General features: G+C 41.1%; 1 protein-coding gene across 2 annotated transcripts in view; it reads right to left on the bottom strand.

Annotated features, from left to right (window-relative positions):
* Positions 1-13,917, bottom strand: part of uba5 (ubiquitin-like modifier activating enzyme 5) — a 33,141-nt gene that overhangs the window by 7,015 nt on the left and 12,209 nt on the right. For both annotated transcript variants that reach the window (XM_060921363.1, XM_060921364.1), the window contains exons 7-10: positions 8,603-8,707; positions 6,118-6,245; positions 1,421-1,556; positions 1,232-1,307 (exon numbers count right to left, since the gene is read on the bottom strand). In XM_060921363.1, coding sequence (XP_060777346.1) covers positions 1,232-1,307; positions 1,421-1,556; positions 6,118-6,245; positions 8,603-8,707 — 445 coding nt within the window. The remainder of the gene's footprint in view (positions 1-1,231; positions 1,308-1,420; positions 1,557-6,117; positions 6,246-8,602; positions 8,708-13,917) is intronic.

The raw sequence follows: 13,917 nt of genomic DNA, 5'->3' as shown, positions 1-13,917 counted from the left end.
TTTGTGTCCCGATGACATTTTTTATGGTCCCCGGGACATCGGGACACCGTTAGTTTCGAGCGCTGGTTGCGGTCATGAAATTTCAAATGAGCCAATATTTGGCATGAAATTTCAAAATGTCTCACTTTCGACATTTGATATGTTGTCTATGTTCTATTGTGAATACAATATCAGTTTTTGAGATTTGTAAATTATTGCATTCCGTTTTTATTTACAATTTGTACTTTGTCCCAACTTTTTTGGAATCGGGGTTGTACATCATTCGGCCTTCCCAGATGTGCAAGCTACCCATGTCATGTGCACTAATAGACCCTCATACCATCACAGATGCTGGCTTTTGACCTGTGCACTGATAAGCCAGATGGTTCCTCTCCTCTTTAGCCTGGAGGACATGATGTCCATGATTTCCACACAAGAATTTCTACTTTTGATTCATCAGACCTCGGGACAGTTTTCCACTTCGCCTCAATCCATCGTAAAAGAGCTCGGGCCCAGAGAAGGTGGCAGTGTTTCTGGGTATTGTTTACATCTGGTTTTAACTTGAATTTGTGGATGCAATAATGAACTGTTTTCTGAAGTGTTCCTGAGCCCATACAATGATTTCCACGACAGACGTGTCTGCTTTTAATGCAATGTTGCCTGAGAGCCTGAAGATCACAGGTATCCAATTTCAGTTTTCAGCTTTGTCTCTTGCATACAGAGCTTTCTCCAGATTCTCTGAATCTTTTCATGATATGTACCATAAATGTGATCCCCAAATTCTTCACAATTTTACTTTGAGATACATTATTCTTAAAATTGTTGCACTCTTTGCCCACGCAGTCCTTCACAGAACGGTGAACCCCTCCCCATCTTTACTTCTGAGAGACTCCACCTCTCTGGGATGCTCTTTTTATACCCAATCATGTTACTGACCTGTTGCCAATTAACCCAATTAGGTTTTTTTTTTAAACAACATTACACAGCTTTTTCAGTTTTTTGTTGCCCCTGTCCCAACTTTTCTGAAACATATTGCTGATATCAAATTCAAAATGAACATATTTTTTCAAAAAACAATAAGATCTGTTTCAACGTTTGAAATTTTATCTTTGTACTATTTTCAATGAAATATAGGGTTTCCATGATTTGCAAATTTTCACATTGTTTTTATTCACAGTTTACACAGCTTCCCAAGTTTTTCGGAATTAGGGTTGTATAAAAATACTACACTGTATGTAGGAGCTTCACTCACCCCACTCATTTTCTTCATGCACTACTTCCTCTTCTTCCTCCACTACTTCCTGTTTAGGACGCTCAGCTTCTTTTTTCTGTTTAAACATAATTGGAATTAGTACAGTATTGTGTTCAAAGAACTTCACTCAAAAGCAGTGATGGTTGTGTGAGGGATTAAATGTGTAAAAGTGAAAGAAGAGATGCGTACCATGTACTCCTCCTGTTGCCTCCTGCAGTGTCTGTCATCACACTGTGGGTTGGCTTTCATGGCCATCATAGGGAAAAAGTCCTGCATGGCATTATAGCCCAGGTAAAAACTCACTGTCCCAAACCTGAGCAGATACCTACAACAGTGTCCATTTATTTTTACTTAAACTATAACTGTAATGAAAATCATTCAAGCTGTTTTTCAATAAATTATAATCATGTTACTTCAGTGTGTTTGAGTTGATATGGTGTCAGGTCAGCGTGACCAGTTCACATCTACAGATATGACGCGTGTCTGGCGGACTACACGTGAATGGAAAGAGCTTGACCTAACTGCAAACGTACTAAATGAACTAAAATGGTGACAAGGAAATTGGGCTGCTGTTTATCCAAGTGAAAATGAAAGCCATCCTATATAACTGTGTGCTTCCAATTTTGTGGCAACAGTTTGGAGAAGAATCACATCTGGGTGTGATGGTCATGTGTCCACATACTTTTGGCCATATATTACTGTTTAGGTTTTCACCAGAAAAACCAATTGGAGCTGCATGATTACGGATGCACTTTAATAGACATTTTCTTTCCAGTCTTTATATTTTAATCAAATGGAGTAAAGACAGTTTAGCTAGAAGTGTTCTTAAACAATTAATTGCAGTAGCTTTCATTTAGAAATTTGATTTCTAAACAGGCCGGCACGTTGGTGTAGTGGTTAGCACTGTCGCCTCACAGCAAGAAGGTTCTGGGTTCGAGCCCAGCGGCCAGTGGGGGCCTTTCTGTGTGGAGTTTGTCCTCCGGGTGCGCCAGTCCCCCCCCCCCACAGTCCAAAGACATGCAGTTAGGTTAACATGGGGCAGCCTGGGGCTGAAGTGCCCTTGAGCAAGGTACCTAACCCCTGACTGCTCCCTGGGTGCTGTAGTATGGCTGCCCACTGCTCTGGGTGTGCATACGTGTTCACTGCTTCAGATGGGTTAAATGCAGAGGATGAATCTCACTGAGCATGTCACGTGTGAAGTGTACATGTGACAAAGGTTTCTTTAAAAAAAAAAAAAAAGACTGACTACTAGCTAACACTAGTGATTACAGCAAAAGTTACACACATCATGTGTTATGTTTGGTCACGCCCCATTCTCGTCCCCATCAAAGCCACAGGTGATACTTTTGTCAATTAGCAATCGTTAATGGGCACGAAAAGGTGATGATAAATTACACACAATCACAGAAGCCTATTTTGTAGGCATGTAATGAGATCATGTGATAAATTGCAACACAAATTTATGACAATTTGAATCGATTAAATCAGGAAATGAATCATGATCATCAGGCTATGTCATATTTCCTAGCTGCAATTACATTATTGCGTGCTCTGCTGTCAAAACAATGTACAATAGCAGGAATGCAAGTGACTTCACCATAGGTCGAAGTAACACAGCTCTAATGCTGCTACAAGAAGGAAAAAAAAAATCTAAAATGGGAAAGTGCTGTCTTGTGATGAACTCACTTGCCGCCATTTATTTCCAAGGTAAGCTCATTCTTGAAGAAACTGCCTCTTGCATTCAATTCTTGAGCACATGCATAATATTTTTTATTCTATCCACATTCACTGGATATGAGCAATCATGTGCTCTGATTGGCTACTCTACTACTAAGCCATCAGCTCATATGCTGTGAGTAGAGAAAAACAAAATGGCGGAGTGTGTTGTTGAACCAGCCAAGAGAATGGTAAATCATACTTTTACATTACCTGATTTGCTTGGAAAAGCATCAAGTCAGATATATCACTTTACCAAGTATTTAAAAGAAACAGAAACAGCTAAAAGAATAGTCCCACCCAAATATCTCCTGTTCCACACTCCAGCGCAGTCAGTCTGCCAACTGCCAAAAAACCTTAAAGATGATGAACAAACAGAGACCGAAATAAACTATTTGAACCCCCCCCAAATAAAAAGCAACAAAATACAGAATTAAAGTATTTGATGGTAAGAACATATCTTTTTATTTTTCAAGAATTATTATAGCAGCGTTTTTCACAAATTGCTACTGTCGTTTCGCTGGTTTGTTTACATTCTAAACGGAAATTATTTTGTCGGCCGTTTTGCATAAAGTTTTTGTTTATCGAATTTGCAAAAATTACAAATGCTCCATTTCTCAAAATCCAGTGAATGTGCATAGAATAAAACAATTATTCCACTCAATTTCACTGTACATGGTTTATAGCCAACTTGGTGCTACGCACCTCATCAGCCATCAGCTCATGTACGACTTGATTTCGTGGAACAACTTAAATGTGGCAATGTGATTTTCCCCATGGAACTGATCAGGCCGCATCCCGTCTACTTTGATCATGAACAACTGAAACTGGGGTACAACTCGTATGCAGAGGTGAATTTAGGAAGCAAAAACTGTACTTAAGTAAAAGTATTTTTACTTTATAATAAAATGACTCAAATAGAAGTAAAAGTACTCATCAAAATAATGACTTGAGTACGAGTAAAAAAAGAATCTCAAAACGAGTACTTTCTTTGGTTTATCTTAGTGACTGTTAAGCTAATCGACATTTCAGTCATTTTAAGCTTCAGGCTTTGGTTAGGATGAGGTTTGGGCAGTGATATCCTGTTTTGAATGGTAATATGCATCACAACACATACAACCAGCACAAACGGTCGCTGTCTACCAGGATTGTAGTACTCGAGCCCGACTCGTGCCCTAATTTTAAGGACTCGTGACTTGACTTGAACACTGATGACTCGGACATTAACTGCATTCAGACTCGTAAATTGGAGATGAGGACTCAGATTTTTTTCTTTATTTTTGTAGCATGTCATAATAATTTGGCATAAGACATTTATATCTACATTAATTTTTATACTAATTTTGTGCAAGAGAATGCATATTCACCTGTTCATACATCATGTTCAGGAACAAACTGACGTTAATGGTGCTAAAATGCCTGGAGAGGATGCCCCCAAGATTGCCCGCTTTGCTTATACAGACTTCTCATGCAGTGGGGAGAAAAAAAAAAAAAAAAACGCACTGCTGTGTGTTCCATATGTAGAAGAACTACCGAGGAGACGATGGGAACAACCTCGAACTTCAATTGTCATTTGGCAGGACTACACCCAGAGAAGTAAATGACATTCTATATTCATTGCTCTGTTGATAGCGGGGCTTGCTTGCTGACCGATGAACTAGCTAGTGTTAACCCTCTCTCATGTCAGTTGCCCTGTTGATAGCGGGGCTTGTGTCGGACTCAACTTGGATCAGTAGTGGACTTGACTCGAAATTTTCTTTCATGACTTGGACTTGAACACGGGGACTTGAGACTGGACTCGAGGTTTAGTGACTCAACTACAATGGAAGTTCACGATCATGCAAGTTAGCAGGTTAACAAGATGCCCTACTGCTGTTGTAAAACTGCAGCTCTGCAGTCAGATCCTTCTCAGTGTGCTAAGGAATTTGATCCCACACTGATGTCAACATCATGGAAGCTGTGTGAACGTGAACAAAAATAATTTAATAAATTAAATAAAAAGTAGGAAGAAGCATGTAGTCCAATGTCGTAAATGTACTCAAGTAAGCATAGACATGTAGAGTAAACGTAACACGTAACATTACTTCCCACTTCTGCTCACGCGAGTTTGAAGACATAGACTGCACTATGTATTCAAAAGGTCAAGACCAAAACTGAGTTTATATCATACAGGATAAAATAAGAGGACACAACAATAATTCTGTGCTCAACATTAATTTCTCCAATTTTACGCAACATTGCTGAACCACTAACTGAGTTCCTAGCCATGTCTACACTCACAGTAACCTGCATCTTAGACATGGTAACTATGACAATCACAAGAATGAGGCAAACTCAAAGCAGGCTGCATTTTTAGCTAACATTCCAGGACATTTCACAGTGACTACGTTTACATGCACATCCAAATCAAGCTGCTGTCGGTAATCGAGCTGAAGGTCCCAGCAGGGTGCCAGAGAAATCCAATCGTACATGCACACAATGAAATCGGGCTATTGTGTGAGGTGCATTGTGCACCCGAGCCACAGATGGCGCTACACGCCCCATCGTGTTGGTACACCTCCGGTTGTCGTCATGAAGAAGAGCTATTCAAGAGTGTAAACAAAGTTATCAGTTCCGTGTTCTCCATTGCGCGTTTTTCTCCCGTCCATGAATTTTAATATATTCAACTCCTTAAGCTGAATGAGCATGAACTCTGTCTCCTCATTGCTCCAGAAGTGCACGTTCCTGCTCGCCATTTTCTCTTCTCCATTTGTTCCTCCTGACCTCTTCTGCTGCTCGCTACTACTGTTGTCATGCCGACCGAGGCTGTTGTGTTTCCCGCTTGTGGTCTCGTCACTCGTCACTTCCGGAAGGGGCAGTAAGTAGCTCGACTACTAGCTCAATAGGGTATACATGCACTAAGTAGCTCGGCAGAAATCGCATAATCTAGGTCGTGTAGCTCGATTCCGAGAAATCAAGTTCGGTTCAATTTCAGCCGAATTAAGGGTGTATACATGGCATTTTGAACTTCGATTTCAGTCGAGCAACGGCAGAAATTCGATTCTCTCTATGTGCATGTAAACGCACTGTGTTTGACTGGAAACTTTTAGTCAATGGTTTTCCAGGACACACAGGAACCCCGTATGATATACTGTATCCCTACTGTGCCCTGAGCTGTGACTGGCTCTTACTTTAGGACATTCTGCACAAGGATCCCAGCAACGACGCCCATGGTGGTGGGTAGACTGGCAGCACACACTCCGTCCCTCTTTAGCGTCTTCTCATCAATGTTCGCTGCCACTACCAGTGGAGGGGCACACTACCAAACACATAAACCAGGTCAAAGGAGGCACTCGAAAGTTCAACATTAAATGACTTTTCATCAGAAACAAGTGTGTAAATAAAGATCACTACAGGGATGAGAATGGGACATTTAAAAAAAAAAAAAACTCTGAAATGTCTGCCAAGGGCAGACATAACGCACGCAAAGCGTGCATGGGGGGGGGGTTTCAAAGGGGTGTGTGCCTATATATATAATGTTTTCAAATTCAATGATGGCTTAAAACGTTTATAAACTTTAAGATGATAAATATACATCGTGAGCGATAATGGAGGTAACCGTAACGATATATTAGATTCCTCCTGACTCTATCTTTGACAATTTAAGTAAAACGTACCTTTGTGCTTTTTTGTTTTGATGTGCTCCTGGATGTTTCTAGCTCCTCTGTTTCCATAATTGATCATATCTGAGCACAGAATACACAGAACCTTTCCCAGCACGTCCACTTTTCAGATATGTTCCGTCAGGCACGTCGTCACAGTTTGTGTCCCTATCTGCACGGTAACGCTACTATCGAGCCATGCCCATCGGAAACAGTTCTTTATCCCGTTTGATTTATCGATTTCCCTGGCAGGGGCCCAGGGGGCGGGAGCTAATTATTTTTGGCTTTTTTTTTTTTTTAAACCCCAAAACCATTAATTTTATCAGCAAAAAGTTGCAATTTATTTGGAAATAAATTCCCCTTCTTGGTGGACTACCAGGTGAAAACGATTAGTATGGGACAAGAGACTTGTTTTTAATCAATTCACATTTGATGACTTCAAAAAAAAAAAAAAAAAAAAAAAAATCAATGCACCTTTTAATATAAACGAGCTCTACAGTATTATATTTCTGCATTTTAGCTATTCATGTCTTTGAATACTCTAATCCTTTAAAATGAAGTGCAAACCAGAAAAAAGTTCTATCATATAATTCTCTTAAGCTTTCTTCTGATGTGATCATGGTCGCAGGAGGTCTTGCATATTAAGCAGGCAACATTCAACATCACTTATCACTTCCCTTTCAACTGTTGTGTGTACTAACTAGGTTTTATCTGGACAGGATGTTGTGTAATTGACCATATACCATATGGTCAATCTGAAGATCAAGATGGTGATTTTGAATTAAAGAACAGGCATGTACAATTGGCATTACATATTGGAAATTTTTTTAAAATCAAAAACTAAGTTCATCTCGGCCTAAAAAACTTGGGCAGACGCTCCCGCGCGGCACATGCCAGCAATTCCCCCCGTCCCCCTATGAAATGAGCAATAAGTACGAGAGTTATACACGGTATCATACCTAAAATTTTTATCAGAAATATAGATATGATACTATGATTCTCCCCAACATGCTACATTAGATAAGCTAACCCCATTTATAAAAGATACACACTTATATATGATGTGTATTTGATATATATTTGATATACATGATGTATATTCATACATTGTTACTTTACGGAAATCTTCAGTAAGTTTGGTCTTTTCATGACAGCCTGCTGTAGACCTAAATATAATGCACATGAACTGACACTCCTCACTTCAACATGTCCTTTACAATCATTTAAGCCACCATGGGCAATGCTGAAAATCACTGCTGCAAACAGTACATCGCGCGAAACTGTCATTATTTTTTACCATTATTAGACAGGGAGATTATTAGACAGGGAGATTATTTTGTGTAATCTGAGCTGAAGTGGGTTTTGTACTTTGGTTTTTTGGGGCGCGCGTGCTCTCTGCCATGCGGATCCTGTAGGCTGCACTGACAACTGAAAACGTCGGTCCCCAAGAAAAGGGATAAAAGCCCGCCCACACAAAGCTGATTGGGTTACTCAGCAAAATAAGCCAAATCAGGATGCTGTTTGTCTAGCATGCGCTACATGAACAGGCACACGCGCAGTCTCTCTCTCTCGCGCTCCGTCATATGCGCACATTCTAAGATGCGCGAGGTAGACAATGTTCGCGTGCACGCTCTTGTTCCCTTGCTCTAGATTCCGGGACATGTTCTCCAATTTGCGGGCATCAGGGAGCCACTATCAATATGCGGGAGACTCCCGGAACTTCCGGGATGTCTGCGTTATAAGGTGACCACAAATCGTTAACCATACACACACACCCCGAACCCCCAAAATTTTCTCAACGGATTTACACATTTCACAAAAATGACATTTTCAGCAGGAAAAACTCGGAATTCCGCGGAAAATTCTCATCCCTGTCACTATTAAAAACCCAGCATGCCAGTTTCATGTTAGAGGAACATAACAGTTTGCACAATTGTCACCCGTACATTTGCCCTAAAGTAATATCAAATTCAAGTCCTCAGCTGCGTATTAAACAGTTAAATCATGTGCTTACAGCAAAGCATGCAGTTTCCCCTGGAATGATGAGTTGTATGTGTCCAGACATGGCATTCTCACTCACTCCAGACTCCATCCATGTCTGACCCAACTCATTACAAGCCTAAACAAGGAGGAGAAACACAGCATTTTGGAAAAAACAAAACAAAAAAACCCACACCCAGATTCTGTTCAACCTAATTCAGCAAAAAAAAAAAAAAAAATCCAAATGTGCTGGATCAGCCAAGACATGTCTGGTACTATACCTTTCCTTCTTTAGTTTTGTCTGGAACTCCAAGTCTAATGCAGCTAACATAAGAAGAAAGAAAATCTCTCCAGCTGCCACATAGACTCACTGATATAGTTTAGTACATCATAGGACCTACTGCAATCTATAAAACATTAATAAAACTTCATGTCACTGAATGTTAAAATGGTATCTTTAACATCAACCATCTTTAACAACCAGAACTTAAATGTAGTTTGGCATCATCCCTCGCCAAAGTTTAAAAGCAGTTTTGTACCAAAAAGCTGGAACATCTATGAAGTTTAAAACAAACAAACAAACACATGGAGGACAGTGAAGAATGTAGTGCCCTGTAAACAGAAGTGTTTGTGAGGAAATATAAGATTTACACCACGTTATACCATCCATCCATTATCTGTAGCCGCTTATCCTGTTCTACAGGGTCGCAGGTAAGCTGGAGCCTATCCCAGCTGACTATGGGCGAGAGGCAGGGTACACCCTGGACAAGTTGCCAGGTTATCACAGGGCTGACACAGAGACAAACAACCATTCACATTCACACCTATGGTCAATTTAGAGCCAGCTGCTGGGCTTGAACCCAGGACCTTCTTGCTGTGAGGCAACAGTGCTAAATCACTACACCACCGTGCCGCCCAAAGTTAAACCAAATATTTCATATATTACAGAGTATATTAATAAATCTATAATCAATAGAAACGAGCCAGGACTGTATCAGCACAAACCTTGCAAGTCCTTTTCGGTATTGAAAAAAAAAAAACACCCTATAATTTCAAGGGGTGCCAATAATAGTGGCACATACGTTTTTGTTGAAAATAATTATTTCTTGAGGGATTTGTTTTTCTCTGAATAAATTAATTTCAATTAAAGGTTGGATTTTGCTCATTTTTTTCAGTACGAGATGAAGTGACTTCACCAAAAGGTGGATTTTTTTCCTAATCTTTACAAGGGGTGCCAATAATTGTGGAGGGCACTGTAAATATATTGCAAATTAACGTCATGATAGAAATGTGACTAAACAATCAGACTTCACTCGCATTTTGAACAGCGCTGAGGAACTCGACGCTTTGGGTCGAGGCTTAGTTACAGATGTGTTACTTACAGTACTGGTCAAAAAAAAAAAGTTTGTACACCCTGCTCTACTCATTCATAGGTTTTTCTGCATTTTGACTATTTTCTACATTGCAGAACAATACTGAGGACATCAAACCTATGAAATAACATCTGGAACATATAGCCCATGTTTACATTAGACCGTATCAGCGGATCATCAGATTAACGTTTTTAAAACGATGTGTGCACACAGCAACACCAATACACGATTTGCGTGCACACAGCAACACCAATACACGGATACGCTCGGCTCCGCAGGCATCCTGCGCTCCAAATCACTCCGCCCTGAACAGCGAGTGCCCTCTGGAGGGTGCGCACTCCGGCCCTGCGCAGCTCACACAGCGCGCGAGTGAAGTGCACAAGCAGTGTTTTCGGGACTGAGCCGCTGTGTGTGTGATCCCAGCGCATATCACTTACCACTTGCAAGTGGAAGGATGGCAAGCCTAAAGACAATCATAACTACACAATGGGCAGTATTTGCATCAGTATTTGCAGTATTTTCATACTTTTATACTCTTTAATGAAAGGTGATACAAGGCGGAAGTCCGCGCCGTTTTTCAGCGGTCGCGTCACATGACCAACGCCAGCGAATCAGGAAGGTGGATGTCACAGTGACGTTGTCCAATGACGACGCCAGCTAGAGCTCAGCGTATCCGCGTATCTCAATGTTTACACAGCACCGGACCAGACACGATCTAGATTGAATACGTGGACCCTGGCAGATTCCCGTTTCCAGGTGGTTTAATGTAAACGGACAGTGCATCCGCGAAGAAAACGAGACAGATACAGTCTAATGTAAACTTGGCCATAGACCCCTTTCACATGACGTCACCGCGCCGCGAGATTTTGTTAGGCGCCATATTGGAAGACCAAGTACATGCACTCACAATATAAAACAAAGTACGAGCGAGAGTAAAGTGACACGATGGATGATAATTCTGGTTATGTGAGTACATTACCAGTTGCAGAAAGGGCACGGTATGTGGAGAAACTGGCTGTGATTGATGGGTTTGACCTATATGATAAGACTCAGAAAAAATTATGTGAATCCAAGCACACAGTTTAATGCAAAAGTTCGTTTATATCCCAACCTTGTCAGCTGTCAGATTTATGTTAATGGACCCGGTAAGCTGGTAAATAATATTTTTTTTTTCTTTACCAAATTCTAACAAAACGAGAGCGCCCGAAAGGGAAAACCAAGCCGAGCCGCCTCACGGCTGTAATGCAAATTGCTTTCCTCCTCAAGTGCGCTTCCATGGCAGGGAAAAAGAAACTACATTCTGCCGCCTATGTAGTCCCCTATTTAAACTAATGGCCCTTTTCCACTACCCTTTTTCAGCTCACTTCAGCTCGCTTCAGCTCACTTCAGCCCGACACGGCTCGCGTTTCGACTACCAAAAACCAGCACGACTCAGCTCGTTTCAGCCCTGCTTAGCCCCTAAAACTCGCACCGTTTTGGAGTGGGGCTGAAGTGAGCCAAGCCGTGCCGACTGAGGCTGGGGGCGTGAGCAGACACTCCCCTGTGCACTGATTGGTGAGGAGGAGTGTCCTCACATGCCCACACACGCCCCGTGAGCGCGCTGGGATCTGTAAACACCGCAAACCCGGAAGGAGAATAATTACGAATTACGAGAATTTCTGAAGCCTTATGCGCCTCGCCTCATCTATACGCTCTTGCCAGTATCTGTCCGCGTTGTCGGTGACAACAAGCCACAGCACCAAGACCAGCAACACTAACGACTCCATGTCCTCCATGTTTATTGTTTACTATTCGGGTCGTGAGACTACCGCTTAAAAGATCACTGAATCAGTGACATACAGAGCATCGTGAACGAGTTCGCGGAGCGCAAGGCTCGTCGTATGCCCTTCAAATAATGCGCGCAGTAGGCTATTGATGTTTTATTATGAGCCATGTACAGTATGTCGCCGAATGGTTTTTTTTTGTTTCTGAGTTACATGTTCGTTTGAAGGACTTGATGTACTAAATAACATAGTTGCACCCCGTAGTGTTGAAACTGGTAAACACCGCAGTTGAGGACATTTTGTAGCCTAAAATGATGTTATGATAAGCTTTAATAAAGGGCCCGGTCATTTGCCCCGCCCCCGGCCCGGCTCTGACTTGTTCCGCCACTGTCACTGTTTGCGCTGCTTAACGACATCACCTGACGTCCACCCACTTTCGCTAACTCCACCCAATGTGTCCACCCACTTCCAGCCAGCACGGTTCAGCGCGATTGTAGTCGAAATGCAACTCCAACAGCCCCGCTCAGCTCGACTCGGCACGGCTGCGTTTGTAGTGGAAAAGCGGCAAAATAGGAGTCATTCAGGATTCAGCCATGTTTTTGCTCCGTGTTTTTACTCAACCAAAGTTATACAGTATTATGAGCTTTAAATTGCATAAATAAAACCATTTGGTGAAACTTTGAAGAGGAGATTGTACTGGTTTAAAGTTTTTACCGAACGTTTTCATGTCGACTCCAATTAATACACTAGTAGAATCGATGACTAGTTTAGTAGGCCAAAACTTTTTTCAATTTTTGACTGTACCAGCCTGAAAAAACTAGCGACAGTCAAATGGAAAAAAAAGCAAGCTGGTCATGTTGTACTGGACTAATCTATGACTGATGAGTATAGTAAGTGATACTAGCACTGATACAATAAAACAGACGACTGTAATCTGGTAGGCAGCACGATTTATATTATTTCTCCGTGTCAGATACATAAGGAGGACCGGACACCAATTCTGCCATCTGTTTGCTACCCAGACATTGTAAACTATTTGTTGTTTACACCCAGTGCCTACACTGCTGATGACTTGAAAGCCTACAAAGGGCTACAGGCTTACAATTTTGTTCGTGGCTTGATTCGTGATATTACAGCTGTTATTAAGAATAACCTACACATAGTTATGGCCAAGGTAATCTTGTTGATATTTATCTTTTAATAATATATCTTTTCAGTTGAAAAATTAATACTTTTTGTTACTATTAAGGTATCCATAATTTATGTATAATTTGGATAAATTAACCTATGTATTTATGATATATGCCTACACAACAACTATGTTTTATTTATATAATAGGAGGGAGAGCAAGCCCCAAACCATCCTAAATTATTATTATTATTAAATTGTAGAAGTCTGGGAGGCTTGCTCCTCATACAGTTATCAACTTGGGGCCAATTTAGCATGTTTTAAATCTGAATTTCTTGCGTTTGCTTACCTCAAAGTGTCCGCAGATCATGCACAGACTTATGCATTATATCCACAGTTTTTTGCCAAGTCTCACACAGGTTTCTTTCAAGTCTACTGTTGGGCCAATAAATCATAAATGAAACAGCTCAGATTTGTTTAAGTCGTTCGCCACTCCACTTTATTCTCGTGGGTTCACATACCGCTGCCGTTATTTCCCCCTAATCACGAGTTTGTTGGTCTTCCAAAATGGCGCAGGGTCTGTTTACTTCCGGTTTCGGGTGACGTCAGTGAAAGGGGTCTATATGGAGTTGTGGTAAACAAAAATGTGTTTAAAAAAAAAAGTTTCATATTTTAGATTATTGAAAGTAGCCACCATTTACCTTGATACTTTGCACACTATTGGCATTATCTTAACCAGCTTCATGAGGTAGTCACCTGGAATGCTTTTCAATTAACAGGTGTCTCGTCAAAAGTTAGTGGATTAGTTTCTTGCCGCCTTAACGTGTTTGAGATCAAATAGTAAATAATATAAATATAGTAAATAGCCCTATTCCACCACTGTAGTAATCCATATTATGTCAAGAACCACTCAACTAAAAACAAAGAGAAACGGCATCAGTCGTTACTTTAACGCCAAGGTCACATGTAGCCAGTTGATCCGTGAGAACCATGGCTGGGGTTATTGTCGCATTTCTGGCAGATTTTGGATGTGATGTGCCGTATAAATTTGGGTGGAACAAATATACAAATGAAGCCAAGGTAC

This window comes from Neoarius graeffei, chromosome 5 (genome assembly GCF_027579695.1).
Source record: "Neoarius graeffei isolate fNeoGra1 chromosome 5, fNeoGra1.pri, whole genome shotgun sequence".
Taxonomy (NCBI): Eukaryota; Metazoa; Chordata; class Actinopteri; order Siluriformes; family Ariidae; genus Neoarius; species Neoarius graeffei.
Note: the sequence above shows the minus strand (reverse complement) of the source record. Positions and strands in the feature narration are given on the sequence as shown.